Source organism: Calliopsis andreniformis, unplaced genomic scaffold, assembly GCF_051401765.1.
Source record: "Calliopsis andreniformis isolate RMS-2024a unplaced genomic scaffold, iyCalAndr_principal scaffold0022, whole genome shotgun sequence".
Taxonomy (NCBI): Eukaryota; Metazoa; Arthropoda; class Insecta; order Hymenoptera; family Andrenidae; genus Calliopsis; species Calliopsis andreniformis.
The window spans coordinates 7,222,355-7,242,437 of NW_027480432.1; the positions used below are offsets into that span (position 1 = coordinate 7,222,355).

The 20,083-nt window shown below is 35.3% G+C and overlaps 1 protein-coding gene across 6 annotated transcripts in view; it reads right to left on the reverse strand.

Moving 5' to 3' along the window:
• Asap (ArfGAP domain of ASAP) overlaps positions 1–20,083 on the reverse strand; it is a 45,923-nt gene that overhangs the window by 4,982 nt on the left and 20,858 nt on the right. For 3 of the 6 annotated variants that reach the window (XM_076391623.1, XM_076391627.1, XM_076391622.1), the window contains 15 exons: positions 12,937–13,009; positions 9,297–9,442; positions 8,431–8,685; positions 7,002–7,087; positions 6,563–6,719; positions 6,216–6,480; positions 5,364–5,591; positions 4,954–5,176; positions 4,687–4,867; positions 4,276–4,551; positions 4,064–4,183; positions 3,755–3,977; positions 3,268–3,552; positions 2,985–3,151; positions 1,579–1,647 (listed from right to left, as the gene is read on the reverse strand). In XM_076391623.1, coding sequence (XP_076247738.1) covers positions 1,579–1,647; positions 2,985–3,151; positions 3,268–3,552; positions 3,755–3,977; positions 4,064–4,183; positions 4,276–4,551; positions 4,687–4,867; positions 4,954–5,176; positions 5,364–5,591; positions 6,216–6,480; positions 6,563–6,719; positions 7,002–7,087; positions 8,431–8,685; positions 9,297–9,442; positions 12,937–13,009 — 2,754 coding nt within the window. The remainder of the gene's footprint in view (positions 1–1,578; positions 1,648–2,984; positions 3,152–3,267; positions 3,553–3,754; positions 3,978–4,063; positions 4,184–4,275; positions 4,552–4,686; positions 4,868–4,953; positions 5,177–5,363; positions 5,592–6,215; positions 6,481–6,562; positions 6,720–7,001; positions 7,088–8,430; positions 8,686–9,296; positions 9,443–12,936; positions 13,010–20,083) is intronic. The other 3 variants (XM_076391628.1, XM_076391625.1, XM_076391626.1) reach the window with 2 other exon arrangements.

The window sequence follows — 20,083 nt, forward strand, 5'->3', positions numbered from 1 at the left end:
ATTCGTACCCAATATGTTTAACTAAAAGAATTGGATGTTACAGTATCTCAGAAATTATAGACAGTGTATTTGTTGAATCATGAATTATACATAGATAATAAATTGCTAAATATCTAAATACTTCTAGAACTGTAGATCTGGAAAACAACTCTTTGTGCCAAAGAGCTATAAATATGAAAGATTAAGTTTTACAGTTTTGGAAGTATTTAAATAGCAATAGTTATTAGACCACTGTATATATGAACAATATATCTATCACCTATACTTTAAATGAAATTAATCATTAATATATCTACTGATTATTAATAACATATTTCTAATTATGTCGTTTACATACAAATAGATGTGTAACATTGAATTCATTAAAGGAACTCAATAACATGTTATCAAACCCAATACTTCTACTACATATTCTATCATATTTTACATTGCAATTTACTAAATATACAATATTTATTGAACTAGAATTTCCAATATGTATCATGCCAGTTAAAAGTCAATTTTAAATTCAGTTCCCTTAAGTTCAGGTTGTCCATTATATTTTTATTTACAGACAAAGTGGAAGATGAACGTGGTACAACCAACTGGTGTGTGATAATATGATAACTTCTGTGTGATAAGTTTTTTATTAGGAGACCTATAGTTAGTTTTACCACTAATATCATCCACTTTTTAAATTTACAAAATTAGTATCACATCAGAATAGTTAAAGGGTTTAGTACGTTCAAGTGCTATTTTCAAACACAAATTTAGGAACATCATGCGGAAATTAAGATTACATCCTAACATGGCATATTTTGATTAATGGAAATGTCACAGTGACAGATTAGAATTGGTATGTACGCAAAAAGCACGAAAGTTGGCCAGAAAATTACATTAGTCATCCAGTATCAATCATCTTATACATTCTATCTTGAGAATCTTTATACTGATTATAATTGAATAGTAGAAATCCAGGAAGTAACATAACGTCGAGTAAAAACTGAACAAAATTATTATTTTAAAATTGAAAGAAAATCAACAAATTCGACGAATCAAAGCAAAATGTTATTTCTATAAAAATTATACAAAAACATTGACAATGAAAGAACGATGGTTACAGACAGCACGACTGATCATGCAAAGCATTACCACACTTGAAAAGGATATTTATAATAATGCAACATTTTTGTATCAATACTTCCTGCTATACAAATTTTCATTATCATTTACTTAATGCAAAGAATTTTCTTGGAATAAAGTATAGAATAGAAAATTTAGTAATTGAAATTTAAAGTATTTTAAGAGTCTGATAAGAGTATAGAATTTAATTTTCTTTATATTAATGAAATATTCCAGAAATAAATTATCTATAAGTTCATTCACGAAAAAAGGGATATTATAAATTCTTTAAAAATGCAGAAAAATTAAAGCAGCATCAATAGAATATTTAAGAATTGAAATTTCCAAGGTTCAATATCTACATTTAGATATTATAACATAAATGTATCATTTTTTTACATGGCTCACGTGTTGTATATTAGTGCTAAAATACATTTCAAGTGTAGCAAGCTGTAATGTGGGATGGCTGATGTTTACCAGATTCAGATTTGGGAGCATAGATGAAGGCTCCTCGGCGTAGCTCTCTAGCCTGGACCGGTCCCTTCGCTGTACCAACAATGGTTAATAACAAACCATAAAGCACTGTCTTTGAAATACATGCAGTGTCTAAATACCAATTCGAAAATTTAAAGAAAGTACAGTGTTTTTAATTCTTTTTTAACTCTCAAAAATAGTCTTTCTAATTAAGAAGAAGTCTTTGATGTTTAAACATTGTGTTCAATTTTTATTCTATAGAATATTATTTACTGCATAGAATATTATTTTTTTATTTTCAATAATATATTTTATGACATTAGAAATGTATTTTCATATGGCGTTACGTAATTTTGTAAAAATTATTGAAGGTATTAGTACATTACAATTTAGAAACTGTTGCTCCAGCTGCATTCTGAATTGATGAATTGATGAAGTATGCATTATGTGAATAAAAAGTGCATTATATATATTACTATATGTTTCTGCAAAGGTTCAGAAATGACAAAATGTGATAAAAATATGATTGCAATTGATGAATATATACCAATACTACTAAAAGATCACGGGTGGTATGTGTGATTAGTATGACGATATGCAAAATATCAAAGTTTATAAAAAAGAATCGAAGAGAAGCTATTAATTAACTACTACATGGGAAAAGTGATAGGAGTAACATCGTGTTAGTTAAGACTTCTATGGTTAGTATGTGTGTTATATGAACGATCATTATTCTGAACGGATGTATATACATACACATACGCCGTTAAAGGAGATGTTAGAAATCTACCGGCATTGATGACTGATATGCGCCAAATAAAATACAAATAAAACATCATTCGCTTCAGCATGAAATAATATTTCAGTACGTTTGCATTACACATCCGAAAACAATATAAAAAAAAAAGGAGTATTCCTCGATTTCCATGTTTCAATATTCCCTATTTCTTCTTTAAAAGAACCACAACCCTTTCTTCATATTTATAATGCTCCGAAAATATAAGATAAAACGCGAATCCTTGACATCAAATGAAATCAACAGGAACACCCTGCACCATTTCGTATTCTGAAGCTTTACTTTCACGATATAAGTAATTACAATTCAGTACATGAACTTCCGGCGCGCATTACTTAATTGTCAGCGATACGCATACAAAATCCACAAGAGAATGCTCGTCACGTCTCTTGGACAGCTAATAAGTATTCTAATTCTTCAAAAACTGTGAACTCGTTTTATTTTCTTCATTTGAAATGCAGTGCAATTTTTGCCATTTAAAAATCGAGCTTCAGATTAGAAAATGACGTGGTTCTTGATATCTTTTGACATCTGTTTAGGACTTAGTACCTCTTAACTTGGATATAAATCCTTAAAAAATGCCTACAGCTTGTGTAAAAGACAAGCAACTTACCTTACGTGGAGGCGGAACAGGATTACCCAATCCGTGATCCGAACACATAGAACTCAATGACTCGCTGCTACGGCCATTACTCAATCTCGATGAATTGATACCCGAGGGTGCAGGTGGGGGTGGATTCCTAGGTCTCTGCAGCGTCGAGCTGTTCACCTTGTCCGTCCCTATCGAACAGACAGAATTTCATGAATTCCAGAACTGGAAAGAGGCGACAGGCTTTTACGTTTACCCGAACAAGTCAGCGATTCGTAGAGAAGTTATCGTGAATTTTCAAACGCACCGTGTCCCGTTGAAGAATCTCCACTGGGCGATCTTTTATGATGTTGACTGTTTAATGTATTTAACGCATGTGGTAGAGTATGTAAAGAATGCCCAGCTAAGATCGGTTCACTCGTTGTACGGCTATGCGTCGAGGCTGCTAAGGACGCGGACGAAGGTAGTGTACCGTAATGAGAGGAGGGTATACCACCTGTACTTCCGGTCGGTGGTGGTGGCGGTGGAGCTACGCGCTTCTTCAGTGACCCGTGAATATTGACCGAAATATCTGGAGCCATTGGTGCAGGTACTAAAAAAGGAATAAATATAATTAGCCCTTCAACCCTTCGACGTCTATAATCGGCTTGACGTAAGAGTTGATAATAACTTTTAAATATACTGACAGTTTTATAAATATATCCTGCATATTCTTCCTGTACACAATTATAGAATACGATAAAAGCAGCGATCTAAAATACACGCTGTCTATTTGCGTTTAAGGGAGATCGTACCAGCGACAGGTTTTCTCGACTGAGGTGGTGGTGGCGGAGGCATCTGTTGTCTATTCGTTGAGGAACTAGGGGAAGAACCGCTTTGCAAACTATCGCAAGTGCTACTTCGACTTCGTAGCGTAACTGGCGAGTCTCCTGACCCCGTCCCACCACCACTGCCACCTCCACCTACGTAGGAGGGTGGCCTGCTACGAGACTTCTTCTCGGGTGTCAAGCATCCATTCTGGAAGAAAAGAACAATTAAGCATCTTAAATACGGTTTTAAATAATTCTCACACTTTCATTTTCCTTGTTGCCTCATTAACATACCCTGTCTTCTATTATCGTTTCGTCATCAGAGAAATCTGTGGAGCCTTCGTCATGTGAAAGATTCCAATCGATATTAACATTGTCGAACAATGTTTTCTGTCTCTGCAGAGCGTGGCTCAGCTGCGAGTAAATTATTTGATCCCCATTATGACACGTCCATTGTGTTGCACAGTATTGTTACATAAATTACATGGACATCTGTAATAGCTTACCAACTCTTTGCAAGTGTGGTGCCCCATTTCTTGAGCGATGTCCAGCGGTGTTTTGTCCTGTTTATTTCGATTTGTTGGATCGGCGCCCGCTCGTAACAGTAATTTCATCGCCTCAGCTCTGTCGTGCCTCGCGCAAAGATGTAACGCTGTTTCGCCATCGACTGTCGTTCTATCTATACCACCTGAAGACATGTTTTGTACCAGGAAATCGACGATGTGTAAACTATTCCCCATTTCGCGTAGAATGGCTAAATGCAATGCCGTTTCGCCTAGGTCCTACAATTTGTAATAAATATTGATTTTTAGTAGGATATTCTACATTTTTGCTCTCTTGTGCCTGGTAATTTTATTAGCTCTTTATTATCTAAAATTTGCCTTGTTTCCTCATTATTCTTAATTTCAATATCGTACCGAAGTAGGCAATGGTGCTGCTAGGTCTACATTTTCGGCATAAACTTGCAACAGCTGCTGCAGGTCACGGTTATTGACAGCATGTTCCAATTCGGACAGGAGATCTCGTTCGTCCGCGCATGTGTTCATCACGTATCTTTTGTCTACGTATTTTGCTCTTATAAATTCGTATCGTTCTTCCCTGTGTGATATAAGACGAAACAAATTGAATTATAAATGAGTGACGAGGAAGAATTTAATCGAATTATGAACGAATATATCACGTACATTGTGGACGTTGGCGTTGGCTTATGTTTATGATGTAACGTAGCCTCCATCACTTCGTTGAACGCTTGATTAGTCATGTTCCTTGCGAGAAGTAGTTGTGCAGTACCAACATTGTCCAGTGTCAGAGACTGTATTCTGGATATGTGTACACCTAAATCTCGGTGGATGCCACTGCACTCTATGCACACGATTATGCCGAAATTTGTGGACAACCACGTGGCATCTATAAACAAAATAATGACTGTCTTCGAAGGAGTCCATGGTCAAAACTTACTTAATCTACCTAGAATGTTGTATTCCGAAACAAAAATGGAGTCTATTTTTTTCTCCTATTATAATTTCATACGAAATATGAAGTGTCTCTGAAATCTTTGGGTATTTCGGTGAAAAAGATTCCTCATCAGACTTACCATTTTGCGAGGAGCAGTCGCAGCACTGGTCGTTCCCAGGTAACCTCATGACACATCGAATCACAGCCTGTTGTAGTTCAACTAAACTGGGATTCCCGCTACCAGCTTCTGCCTTGCCACTGGCATCAAATGCTCGTAGCAAAGCACGTTCCTTACAGTTGACCAGAACGGACATCCATGCTCGCTGGTCCGCCTCATCTTCTGCTTGAAAGTGGTATGTTCTGTTATCTGAAAAAAATCAAAATTTGGCTTATAATTATATTGGATATATTTTCCATATTATTATATAAGCTGTCTCAACTACAGTACTGTTGGAAGGAAACCTCATCTCTGTGTATTTTGCCATAGCTTCATACCATAGCTAACTACTGTAATAATATGAAGAGACGATGAATACAAGTAACTGGCATCTAGAGTTACAGATATGGATTACAGAGCCAAAGTGTATTAAGTCACACTGAAAAAAGTGGACTTAATACAACACTGGCTTTGGAATCCAGAGATATAGTATTCTTCACATCTCTGGCAAGCCTATATTAGACTACAATACAAAAATTGATCTTAAAACTGAGGGTCTCTTAGTATAAACTTGTCAATGAGCTCTGAACCTATACTAAAGAGAAACAATAGCTTACAGACAGCATTTTGTAAATAGATGCTGCTTTTGTAAAAATAGGTGATTATTTCTTCAGGATGTAAATTTTGCTTTGTATAGCAAATGGGTTAGCGTGTTTATTATATATTAATCTATAAGCTTTAATTCACTGGAAATTTGCTCCAGGAACAGTTTACACAAAAGTTCATTAAATACAGGCTACATTGCTTAGTAATTTGTACTCTTATCCAACTTACAACTTATGAGATCAAATCCCCGTTTGTCATCTGGTACTAGCTTAATCTGGCAGGTCAGTAAATTCACTCTGGTGGGTGGTTTATTTTCATCCGCGTGACAAATATCAAGATAACCCTCCGCCTGAACGGCACACCTCCGTTTTTGCCAGACCCTCCTCATTTTCCCTTCACTCTTCTTCAGTAAGTGACCAGACCGAGTTACGCCATGCTGCTTGTCTCCTTGAAGCTGGTGGAGCGAATACCCTGCATTCGCGTTTACGTTTAACTGAAAACGATAGAATTCTCAATGTTTATACCAGAAGTATAGTTAAGGAAGCAGGAGGGAAATTCGTGGTCGTAATTTGTACCTCTTTGTCGCAACCTGAGCTTCTTAGAAGATTTCTCAGCTCCGTCAAGCGTCTTCTTTCTTCATCCTGCGTTTGTCTGATCTTTTGCAGCTTCACGCTGAGGTCCGCCACGTACGAGCCAAAGTGCTCGATTGTCTTTAGGCCGTCTTGAAAGTAACTGAACAAGGAAGTTTCACGTGAGAATTTTGCAGTACTTTGAAAATTATGCTTTTTTTATTAGAGACATCTCAGAATTTTATATTAATTGATTTTAACTCAAACGATACTTGAATAGGGAATACTTTTACAATGATAGTCATATCTAAATGTAGATAGATTTATGGGTGTAAAAATTGAAGTATAGAAGTATAGAATAGATGTCCCAAAAGGGACAAGTGCTTAAATACTTATAGTAGACTTTTAGCATCAATTTAGTGATATTGTAAAATATTTAACTTACTTGGTTTGCGCATGATAATATTCGACTAGATGCTGAAGTAGTTCAATTCCTTTTTTCGTTTTGATTTCGTTCACCTTGATGAGGTACTGCAGAAACAACAAAATAACAATGCTATTTTATGATCCAAGAAAAGAATTTGAATTCTAAATTTAGATTTGAATTCTAGATTTGAATTACTAATTTTATTGTACTATATCCAACATATAACTTTAAAAACGATACTGATATTAAAAATTGTGATGTCATTTATGAAATATGAAAATGTGCAAAGTATACGTAAGATAAGAAACAAAAGCTTTAATTATACATTGCATATGTAGCTCCATAGAACTTCAATATTTTTAGTATTCCGTTTTAAAAAATATCTTTTATAGCACGCGTATAATGCAACTCGTATCTATTGTTCTCTAGTTTTACGACTTGTTTTGTTCCATGAAGATAAACTTGCTTTCTGGAAAGTTCATGCATACAAATGCTACAGCAAAAAGTATAAATTTACAACTGTTGAAGACCAGAAAGTTGTCCATAGATTTCACATTTCTCGATTCTTTACTGCTTAGAAGAACATTCCCACTTGGGGGCGATCATTTTAGGAGATGTTTAAAATAAAGGATTACTATTTATATTATATTAATATTTATATGCAATAGCTTGAGTAGCAGTAGATGATAACTTGAGTAGCAATAGACAACTATAACTTGAGTAGCAATAAACATCAACTTGAGTAGCAGTAGACAACTACAACTTGAGTAGCAATAGACATCAACTTGAGTAGCAATAAACATCAACTTGAGTAGCAATAGACAACTACAACTTGAGTAGCAATAAACATCAACTTGAGTAGCAATAGACAACTACAACTTGAGTAGCAATCAACATCAACTTGAGTAGCAATAGACAACTACAACTTGAGTAGCACTAGACAACTACAACTTGAGTAGTAATAAACATCAACTTGAGTAGCAATAGACAACCACAACTTGAGTAGCAATAAACATCAACAGCTTGAGTAGCAGTAAACAGCAACTTGAATAACAATAGGCAACTTAAATCCCAACAGCCAACTTGAGTAATAATGATGACAATAAACTGCATCTAGCTTACCCTATGTAATCTCAAAGAATATCAAGAAATGTAAAAAAAGATATCAAAACTCTTGGTTTATACTTGTACATAATAATTTTCTGTTTTAAAAATCGCTTAAAATCGACGCCTCCAAGTAAGAATACCCCTTAAGTCCCACAATCTGCGCGCCTCTAGAGCTTGCATTACTTCAGTACTTTACATGGAACGGGGTTCAACAATTATCCCCCCAGCAACACGAAAATCCGCGCCGCAAATTGCGGCAGTGAACGCATTAAATTACAGAGACAGAGCGAGAGAGAAACACTGTCCTTTGTTCCAGTTATGATTCGGAGGCCCGCCTCACCTCGCACATTTGCAATTGAAACAATCTTCTCTCCTTTTCCATCTCATCGGCGATCTCGGCCGGAGTAACTTCCGTCCGAATGAGGCCAGCCTCTTTCGCGTGCTGCTTTTTCTCCTTCTCGATTTTCGCGTACTTCGCCTCGTAATCCTTCCACGCCTTCTCGAACGGCCTCTTCAAGTCACCTTTCACACCTCTCAGATCTCCCTTCAGCACCGAGTCCAGGGGGAACATCACGATGTTGTTGATGTTCTGCATCTGGGGAAAAATTGTTGGACAATTAGAGATTGTATCTTTTCACTGTCGTTTATAGCGAGCCATTACACAAGGAGAACAAATTCTTTCGATCACGCTACACTTTTTCATTTCTATTCAGAGATGATTATAGGAGTGAATCTTCTTTGGTAATTGTGATTTGAATATTTATGACTTGTTTTAATGTGGATAGAAGTTTTTGATGTAAAATAAAAATACAATTTTATGAATATGATATAATTTTAGTAATACTTTAGCCTGCGAATTTGATGACAAAATGGCCTAAAGACGTATCACTTTCAAAAACAGCTACACTTCCTTTTATTTATGCGAAACAAAGGCGGAAATTATTATCTAAAGAGAACCTAAGTGACCATAAAACAAGGTGGTAGCGTTTTAATTCTCTCAAATAGCACTCATCAACTCTAAAACATTAACATCGTTTTACGATCGACAAATCGTCCATTTTAATATACTGAGTTATTCCTTATCCTTTTGATTAAAACGCTGATTTACTAATTAGGCTCGCATTCAGCTTAACTAGTCGTTGCTACGCAAGAGAAGTTAGTAAGTGAAGAATTGTACGTATGTGGTTGCATATCGTTCGTACGCACCAGAGTCTTCATTAAGGCGCTCAGTTCCTTCGTGACGACCGCGAACTTCAAAAAGGCAGCGCCGATATCTGGTTCCTGTTCTTTGAGAGCTGCATCCCCCAGCCTCTCCAGTGCCCTTTCAAGGTACACCTCGTTATCGACGTGGGCTATCACACAAAAGAATATCACAATAACAGTACTTCTTAACTGTTCATAATAACAGGAACAGATATAGAGAGAAAAAGTGCTGGAAAAAATATTGCAATTGTAAATCTAAATAAGAAAAAATATCTTTATCGCTGTATCTTTAAAAAAAGGAAAAAATTGTGTGGCTCAAGAGTGTATTAAATTTGGTACTTTAAAGTATTAGTTACTTGTGAGTTTTACAGTATATTAACACTATGGAACTATTGGATTAATTTCAATACTATTAGTTTCAAGTTTTATGGATTGTATGAGTCCTTAAATCTGTGATAAGAGTGATTTCCAATCAACCAGTTTGAAGATTAAAACTGAATATTGTTACAAAATTTTGAATAAAAATTTATGTAACTGAATGCAATTATTTTCAACATTTGCATTAAAAGCGAGAAATTTCTATCTGAAACATTTTATTTTACAATTGTCTCTTCAAAAGTTAAATTGCTGGAAATTCGAAACGAGATGCTTCAATGAAGTTAAAAGACAGACAAGAAGCAATTAATTAAATGTTCAAACTGTCGACCAGGAACAAGTAATTTTTATTAATTCTACAAATGAAATTTTCCACAATGACGTACTACCTCGTCGTAGAGCTTCATTTCAAATTTCAAGTTTGAAACTTTTGGGAGACTACTCTGGTTATAGTGTTTCCTAGTTTGACGCTTAGTTTCCCTGTCGTGACGAACATTCGACGCTATCCCCACCATATGTTGCACATGTGTGAAGTAAATGACGTCAAACAAATGAATAGTGAGCGACCAAGAAATGAATGGGCCTCAAAAATGGCATGCACCATCCATGTTACAATCCCACACAATAGTAACGTCGTCGGTCCCAAGTTGCAAGTAGATACATATTTTTTAAGTCAACACTGTGGTTATAAAAGAAAGAGAAATTATTTCAGAAAAAAGTTGGCGCTTGCTTTTTAACATTATGAAAATAATTGTATTTTCTGTGGCAGGAATTTATATTCTTGCTTTAAAGTCGAAAAACCATTTCAGAAATGAAATTGTTGTGTTTAATATATAATGGAAAGATAAGCATTTTGTTAAATTCAATGTTCTTTCTTCGTGTTTAAATTTTAGATTGCAGAGGGTACATCTGTGGCTGCAAGGCAAAATAAATTAGATCACATTTTTGAAAAATTTAAGTTAAAGCTTTAATTGAGATCTAGAATATAGAATTTATATTTATAAGAAGAAGGCAAGGCATTAAAAGAATTTTTTGGCTTGAAAATAAGTGTTCAAAAAGACGGAACTCTATAAGATACTATTGTAGTTAAAAACTTTAAAAACGCTGATATCTAGAAAACCAAAACATCTGACTTAAGTCTTTTGCCTTACAACTACAGACATATGCTTATCCATTTGATCAAACCTGCTGGTGGCACATATGGTGGGTCAACTATATGACAATATGACGCTTTCTAATGGAATGTTTGGATATAAGTATTTTAGTACAGACTTGGACTCACACAATTCATCAAAACTGAAAGTAAAATATTTGAAAATGTATCAACCATAATTCTCTAGATACATTGAATGTTCAAAATCTTCATAAGCTATTTTTCTATAAAGTAGTAATCAGCAAAAAAGATTAAAAAGCGAACAACGATAAAAAATCGTCATAATTCGAGAGAAAGGAACTGTGCTCCCTTTCAAGAGCTATAAAGTTAAACGCATAAACGAAGTGCGTAAAAGATGTCGGATAACAAGTTCATTATCATAATCACATGCTTAAGAAAAACTGTGATTTTTACGTTTTTTTCTTCCTTTTATTATCATTTTCCTTATTCTTCAGCTTCTAAAAATTCGTTCCACGCACATAGTAACTCAAATGCGTCACGATGGCTGTATTTATGTTAGTTCTTACGTGTTTCGAACGCTTGAAATGCATTTGTAATTATATCCAGGTATGTATAAGCAACTGGTTTGATAAATATAAACTGTGTAGAATAGTTGCGAAACTGTGTGATGTATCGATTACAGCACGAAAGTTAATAATAATTCTGTACCTGAGAGTCACACTAATCCAAGTCCATTTTTTCAAAACTGAATTTTATAGACCATCTTACTTCCTTAATATTTTATAACAAATATTTTCCAATACATTGTAATTATACTATTTTGAGTATTTTTTAAATATAAATGAGAATTTTTGAATATTTTCTTTTAAAAAATGAGAAAGTGCATCAACTAAACTAGTGCATTAAAAAATGGGGTTTCATTAAAGGGAGTGGAGATACCATTGCTCTTCCCTATTGCATATATGCACATAAATGCATAGAGCAATATGGAAAGTTGCAGCACACTCAGAATTATACATAGAAACATGATACCATGATCCATAATCCATGGTAGTGGATACAGAAATTAATGTGAGTAAGTATGTTAAAACGTGCTAAGATTAATTTTAAACATAAGGTAACAATTTGATTGAGAAGAAACGAAATATTAAATAAAATTGGAAAGATTGATATTTTTCATAAATTCGCGACTAACTGCTTGCAGCGAGTTTGTTTATTGCACAAAGTACCGCGCCCCTGCAATAAAGCTGTCGCAAGTTGAAACGATAAGATTGTTGAGAAAAGTGGAAAGGAAACTCTTATCTCCATAACTAATTAATTATTTCTAACTGTAACAAGAAAGAAGAAAGTTCACAATAATTCTATAAATGCAATTTCTTAAAAGACGTTGCACTGCAGAATTTTTGTTAATTTAATATTTCTTGATGTACTATAATAGTGTATAAATATTCTAGGATAGTAAAACATAGGAATCTGAAAATTATCAATTTTTCTAGAATATCAAAATATAACAATTTGTAAATGATCAATTTCTCTAGAATATCAAAACATAGGAATCTAAAAATTATCAATTTTTCTAGAATATCAAAATATAACAATTTGTAAATTATTAATTTCTCTAAAATATCAAAACATAGGAATCTAAAAATTATCAATTTTTCTAGAATATCAAAACATAGCAATTTGAAAATTATCAATTTCTCTAGAACATCAAAACATAGGAATCTAAAAATTATTAGTTCTTCTGGAATGTGAAAACATAAAAAAATCCAGCTCGATGCCTTTCTAATAATTTCGATAAGTCCTGTACAATAAATCCACGCGCTGCGCTCCTTTTATCGTCGCAGTAAAAGTAAAAACTTGGGTCTTTCTATCTCGCTGCGTTCCTTTGTCTATAAAAAAATCCTGAAAACGACCGTGGCTCCAATTGCAGAAAGGAAAAAAAGCTAAAAAGGAGAAAGCGACTCGCAAAGACGCGGAGGAGAGGAGAACACGAGACCCGGTAGAAATTTCAATTAAACGAAAGGCTGGATGCTGCTCATTAAACGCGCGCAGGATATGACTCGCGTTACATAGAGTCTGGCGGTGTGAGAGAGAAAATCTGAAACTTTCATTCGAGACTCGATAAAAATTTTCGTGCCGACGCGCACTCACCGTTTCCAGAGTTGTGAATGGCTTTGATCGCTTTCTTCAGCTTCGTCAGGCCGTCCCTGTCGAAGTCCAACGTCTGCAAACAGAATTTCAGTGGTTATTTATTCAGGCAAATTTCAAATTAGGCAACAAATTCAGACAGGCTATTTTATTCTTTTTTTGTTCATAGATAATCGGTTTCGACTTCGTAGAAGTCGATCATGGACCAAGTGGGAGAAACAAATAAGGTGGTAGATATGTAAGACATGTTTGCTTTAGATTGAAGGGTTGACTTTGAACATGGGGCTTATAAAATTCAAGCACACAACATCATTTTGTTGAGTTTTCATTTGGATTGAGGTATAGGGGTTGTAAAACATTTTCTGTTAAATTGTAGATTTATTTGTAGTTGTATCTGAAATTATTAGGTATTAACAGTGGAACTTAGTTCGTTATCAACAACTTGCTGCAGGTATTTAATTAGTTTCAGTACTTAGATGTACTGATTTCAGTACCAATATTTAGAAAAGAATTTATATCTAGTAAATAACTAAATCCTAATACCTAAACAGAAACATGTACCAAATTCAATCCCTATATAAATACACAGAAGTACCTAAATCAGTGCCAATAGCAAAGTAGAAATACCCATAAAATCTCATAAATGTTTCTGCTTTGAACTTTATTTTTCTTACAAAATTAATTTTAGAAATCTCTGACACTTTAACTCATAATATAGACTAATAAATAGCACCCACAACTTATGGACTGCGTTACAAATGTCTTTCCACTACATGACTCACGATTAGGCTCAATATCCTAAAGTCATAAACTCTTGAACTCTCGAGTTTGATTACTCCAAATCGCTTCACATCGCCATAAATTTATAACACCATAACTGTTAATGCAGCGATACAGCCACTAAATTCTGACTAATATTGCCTAAAACAATTTTATTCATCACATAATCAGCTGTATCGTTGCGAAAGCTAACACTGAAGTACTCAGTACTTCAATCTTAATGTACTTTAATTTCTTTGATTTCTCTTAACATCAGCTGTCAATCTCAATACCATCAACAATAGCAAATAAAAAATAAACCCTGCAAGACTTGTGTCACGTATTGCATTCTATTGCATAAAGTTTCTCGTCGACCAGTCAAAGGGTTATAAATTTAAGCAAGAGTGCACAGTCCTGAAGGAGTGGACTCCAGATGTTGAAGCTACGTGTTTAGTAGAAAGCAATTTCTGTGAAGATGTCCAGAGACTTTCCCTTTCCTGTTTAAGCAAAGATTTCGAAGCACAGTAATGTCACTGCCTACCCCTTGTTGCAATTTCACCAATAGTAGATTTTTAATCTATCTTCCTTCACACTGAATTAGCCAATAGAATTTAGCCATACTCCACCTCTGTACATCTTCTTGCGCAACAGTCAAACTTCGCTCAACTCTCGAGTCAAACATTTGTGATATCCATAGGGATATTTGTATTGCTGGTAAAATAAATACAGTTTGCTAAACAGCCTATTTTACAATATTAATTTCATGTACTTAGACGTACTTAGACGTACGTGATAAATAGCAATATCAGAACTTTATCTCTTTCACCAATGAATCTCAAAATATGGTTACAATATTTCTGTATACTTCGAAATTATTTAGACTGAAAGAATTTTATTTACAAGCTCTGCCACTCGAAATATTTTAGGAGACCAAAGTGGACTTCCATGAGCAAAAACTTCCACGCTATAGACAGTGAGGCTACATCCAAACTCTATCATTCTACCCAAACTCTACACTTGGCTCGCCCGACTTAAAATTATTATCAAGAGAATGACGCATAAATTCTTCATAAATTCTCGTTAGCTTTTCAAAGCATTTCTCAGCTTCCCACAGCCAGTGCCGCGAGCTTCATAGAAGCCAACAGGAGCAATATTGCGATCCTGGGGAGTATCGAGGACGCGGCGAACGAGTTGGCGGCAAAAGGCTCCATCGACTGTTGAACATGTGAAACAGGAGCAACATAACAACGAGGAAAGGAATTCCCGAGTAGAACGAAGCGACGATACATTTTATCGGATCATGCTTCGCCAAGCGGAAGATTCGCATATCTTCGTTCCTCGGGGCGCAGAGGATTCTCTTATCAGCGATTTTTGCATTAGCGTATGGCGTTTTCCCATTTTTCCTCGGAGTCCACCGCAAAGGGGAACCGAAACGTAGAAAAGGGTTCAAGTATATTGGAGTCGTTATCGATCGACCTGAGCTTCCTAAAAAATCGCAAATTAAATCTCCATTTCGCGAGATAAAAGCAGTGGATTCCAAGACGCGCCTCTCGCAATTATCTTAAATTGAAATCTCATTTTTGCGCAGCCTCTTCGCCTGGAGTAGCGCTGGGAGATTTGATCGTGAGATATTAATGACGAACACTGAAAATTTTTAGCTTCGATCAGGGGTATTAGGCTGAAGTGAGTGATAATGAGTTGAGTGCTGTTTGAGTCTTTTAGAAAATCGAATCTTAAGAGTCTGGGGAAGGTTTGTGGTTAAAACGTGTCTGATTTTATTGTTTGATTATGAAAGAAATATTAATGCAATGAAGAAATTAGTTTCTTGTGTAAAAATACGATTTTAATGTGTCCTATAGTCTCATGCATTTAAGGCACAAGACATGATGGTACCTAAAATTGGTACCATAATTCACGAAAATTGGTTAAAAGCTTCTATAGTGTTTGCTAACTATAAACCTGCCGATCTCTCCATCGTCTCTACTTTCTTTTTTGGGATCACTGTCATTTTCTTTCAGTTTCACCTTTCATGAGATAGACACGAACTGTAAACACTTGACTTATTCTTTAAAGTGTAACTCTTATATTCTGCAAGCTAGTGACTGATAAATAACAAGTCACAAGGTAATACGATATAGTATTTTAAAGAACTCTTTCATCATGAGGATGGATACAAAACTGGAGTTAGAGAGTATTGAGCCAAGACTTGTTAATATTAAGCCACTGAAATATCAGATCCTAGATATCAGATCCTAGGTATCGGATGCTGCTAGATACTTGTCAGATCTATTGTTAGAGTCAGACTCTATCAAGTTCAATTTATTTTTTACTTGGAACAGTAACAGTATCCAGTACACAATTTCTCTTTCAAGCCATGAAATAATATGATATTGATCATTTATTTAAAAAATTGTGTACCTAGACATATGTAGGTATGTGCAGTAATCCCAAAGATATAAGTAGACTAGCTTTTTATGCAATTCCATATTTCTATAAACAGAGCTAAAGAAATGATACCTAAATAAAAGTCTGTTTCGTATTCCAAATACTAATATATCATTTGCATTTTATTTTTCATGCTTTCAATATTTTTTAATATAGGCACATGTATGTATTCTGTATTTTTTACACATGTAAAATGTCTATAAATACACAGAAGTCTAGTTATAAAATTTGAAATCCAAAGACAAAAATATGGAATCAACTTAGATACAGCTCTAATCTCACAAGAACATATAAAAATACAATTAATTCTATTAATTTAATAGATTTAATAGAACCAAACTTATTTGCTAGAATATAATCGAAACTGTCGCTAATGATCTAGATGTCCTGTAACACTAAATTCTTACAACAAAAAAATACTTCGTATGTCTGATTTGTTTTCCTCTGAAGTTCAAAAAATGCGACTTCTCTAAGGTTAAAAAACTTTAACCTGTCTTAGAGATCCAGGGTGACCCTTAACATCAGAATTAAACACCAAGACTCCATGAAGGTCACGCTCACACCTCACATCCTTCCAAAGAGAACAATTCTCAAGGTCTCAAAAAAAAAAAAAGAATCAGCCATTCTTTATCTCGAACCATAAAAACACCGAAGTAGAAGCATCATTCTTAAAGAATCTGACCAAAGATCATCTCCAGACAGCAGCACTAGGTACGAAACCCGCCACAGCACTCAGCCCCATCCTCGAACCACAAAAACTCCACGCATCGCCCCTGGGAAGGTCGCGATAAATCATCTTTCCCTCCCATTCTGTCCATTTTCTATCTCCCACACGCGAGACCTCGAAGGGCCCTGACAAAGCACTCTCGTAATTAATTGCCCTGCGTTCCCCGCGAGGCTGAGCCGAACTCGCGGCCGCTGCGCCGATACGTATCAGCGCTTTCGGTGAATGGCAAAGAGGAACGCGGCGTGTTTTACAATACACGTGACAGAGGGTCGATCTCCTTCCTTTCTCCTTTCCTCTGTCGCTCCTCGAGTCGCCAGGTGATCGCGCCCAGATATATCACGCGTCGCGACGCGTTGTTGAGCACGTTACGCTGATACGGCGCCCTCGACGACTGTTTCCTCCGGAATTTTCATCCCCTGCGAACCAACCCTCGCGGCTGTTTCGAACGGCGGGGACGCGTGGACTCGATCGACGCTGCTTTTCGTCGCCACCTATCGCGGTATCGCGATCGGGAGAGCAAGAGGAATCGAATTCGCGGCTCTCGTTTTTAATTAACGCAGACGAGAGCCGATAGGCGTTGAATTAATTAATATCGTCGCGATACTGTCGAGGGCGCCTCTTTGGAGGCGATCGAGCGCGATGTGCTCGTGTGATCTGCTTGTTCGGTTTATTTGGGTGGTTTGCTTTATTTAAGAGTGGAACAAACTAGGCAAAATGGTAGGCATTATTCCTTGTAGACGTTTTAGCTTTTACAAATTTGATTTCTTTCTTAGTTGGTGCTGAAGAATATCGAGAGAAGATATGAATAAATGTTATTTCTGTAAATTATGTACGTTTTTGGACATTTGTAGTTGTGGCATATAGTAGTAGTTCTAGTGTTAAGAGTGTGAGGGTACTCGAAGTTTCGAGTTTCGAGATTGTCGAGAATTTATTTCAGAATTGGGTTGAGAATCGAAAATTTGTGAATTTCTAATATCCCTACAGTTTCGAATACGCCTAGAGTTTAGAATATCTCTAGAGTTATGGATATCCCTAAAGTTTTGCATGCCCCTAGAATTTCAAATATCCCTATCTAATATCCCTGGAATATTAAATATCCCTAAAATTTGAGATTTCCCTAAAATTTACCATTGCAAATATCTCTGAAATTTTGAATATTTCTAGAATTCTGAAGACCCCTGGGGATGTGAATATCCCTAGAATATTGAATATCCCTAACGTCTCAAATACCCCTAAAATTTTAGATTTCTCTAAAATCTACAATTTCAAATATCTCTGAAATTTTGAGTATTTCTAGAGTTCTGAATACCCCTGGGGATGTGAATATCCCTAGAATATCGAATATCCCTAACGTCTCGAATACCCCTAAATTTTTAGATATCCCTAAAATTTACAATTTCAAATATCTTTGAAATTTCGAATATCCCTAAAGTTTCGAATATTCCTAAAATTTTAAATGTACCTAAAATTTACAATTTCGAATATCCCTACTATACTAAGTATCCCTGAAGTTTCAAATATCCCTAAAATTTCTGGCGTCTTGGTATCGACTTATTTTATGAATATTGCGTTGCATTGAAGAGTAGGTAAGCACTATAAGCTCATCAACTAAAGTATTTGCTCATTCAAGAGTTCATTCAAGTAAAGTATTTGCTCATTATAAGTCTGACGCTGACTTTCAATCGCTTCTCGGAATTAGTCTTTCATTTTATCTCTTATTTCACTTCGATGAGGTGTACATGAGTCACTCGCGCATGAATTGGCATTAGAAATCTATTTTTTACGTTCTGACCAAATATTATGAAGATGCATCGTCGATGCACCCAAATGCAGTTTTTATACTTCCATTCTTTTTCTTTTTTCGTTAAGCTACCTTTATTTCGTCTTATTTAAAGCTACGACTCTTCGAATATCCAATTATGTAAATATTCTAAATATTCTATCCCTTAGAATATTTTCCAAATACGAAATATCTATTTGCTCGTTCAAAGTTCAATTATATTTTAAGTACAACCTTATTAAAAAAAATCTTTTCAGATTTAACTTTTATTGTCCAATTTTAAGTAATAGATACTCTCTTAAAAATTTCTTAACCACGTGGATAAAATTCAATTTCGAAATGCCTTTGTACATGTCTCACAGAATAATCACATACTTCGTCAATGAAATGCAATAACCATACATTACCAGAAGTGCCTACTGTAATAGAAACATCAGAAGAATGTTTCTCACAACCACTAAAAAACTAGAATCACATTTGGAGATGATCTTTGTTCCCCACGAAGTGCAATTGGCTTTTGTTCCAGCGAAAGAAAGATACTAATGGAGCAAGTGCACTCAAGGCCAGCTTCTACGGCTGACAAGAAATTGAATCACTTCGCATCCTCGCCTTTTTGTACAACGATATTAATGTAAGTAACACGAGTATACACCTGTGGCGTGTTAGGACGCGATTATGTGTAGAAACGATCTGTGGAAGTCTTCGGGCAGCGGCTGTCTATAAAAAGATACGTTATCTGTGGGAAGAACGCGCAGAACGATTGCAGATGCAACTGCATCATGTTCTCCGCTATGCATCTCCATCTTTGCGGTAGATACATGAACTGGCTTACGAGTGTCAATAAATTGAACACATTCATATGTTTTTCTTTAAATAAGGAACACAGTGTACGTAACTTGTGATTGCACGTTTATTGAGTCATTTGCTTCGGAGTAATCATAGTTTTTACACTTTTAGGGTCGTTAGGTGAAATGATCGTTTTATAATTGATACTATGGTAATTCCTCGATATTAACTAATTACTGGTCTCCTTATTCTTGATAAAAGTCATTCACTTTCACCTGCCACAGAATGAGCACAGGTTGTTAGCATGAGTTAGGTTCAGAACCATGCCTCTTACTCTTGTCCTCTGTATAGGCTTGTTAATTTATAATAAATAAAACTGTATTGACAAAGATTGAATTAATTAATAGATACTATTAAGGATTTATTAAGGATTCAGTTTACCTCTATTTTAACAGAGCTTCATCTTCCTAGGGGCTAAACAAAACCACTTAGATATCTATTTCAATTGTGATGACATAAAAAGTGTTTAATTTGAAACTATTTTATTTTAAACTTCGAAAAAAGCATTGCTGTATATTGGTTCCCCGATACCATTCAAAATTAAAAAAAAAAAAAAGCAAGATATATATTTATGTGGTCTTAAATGGACCACC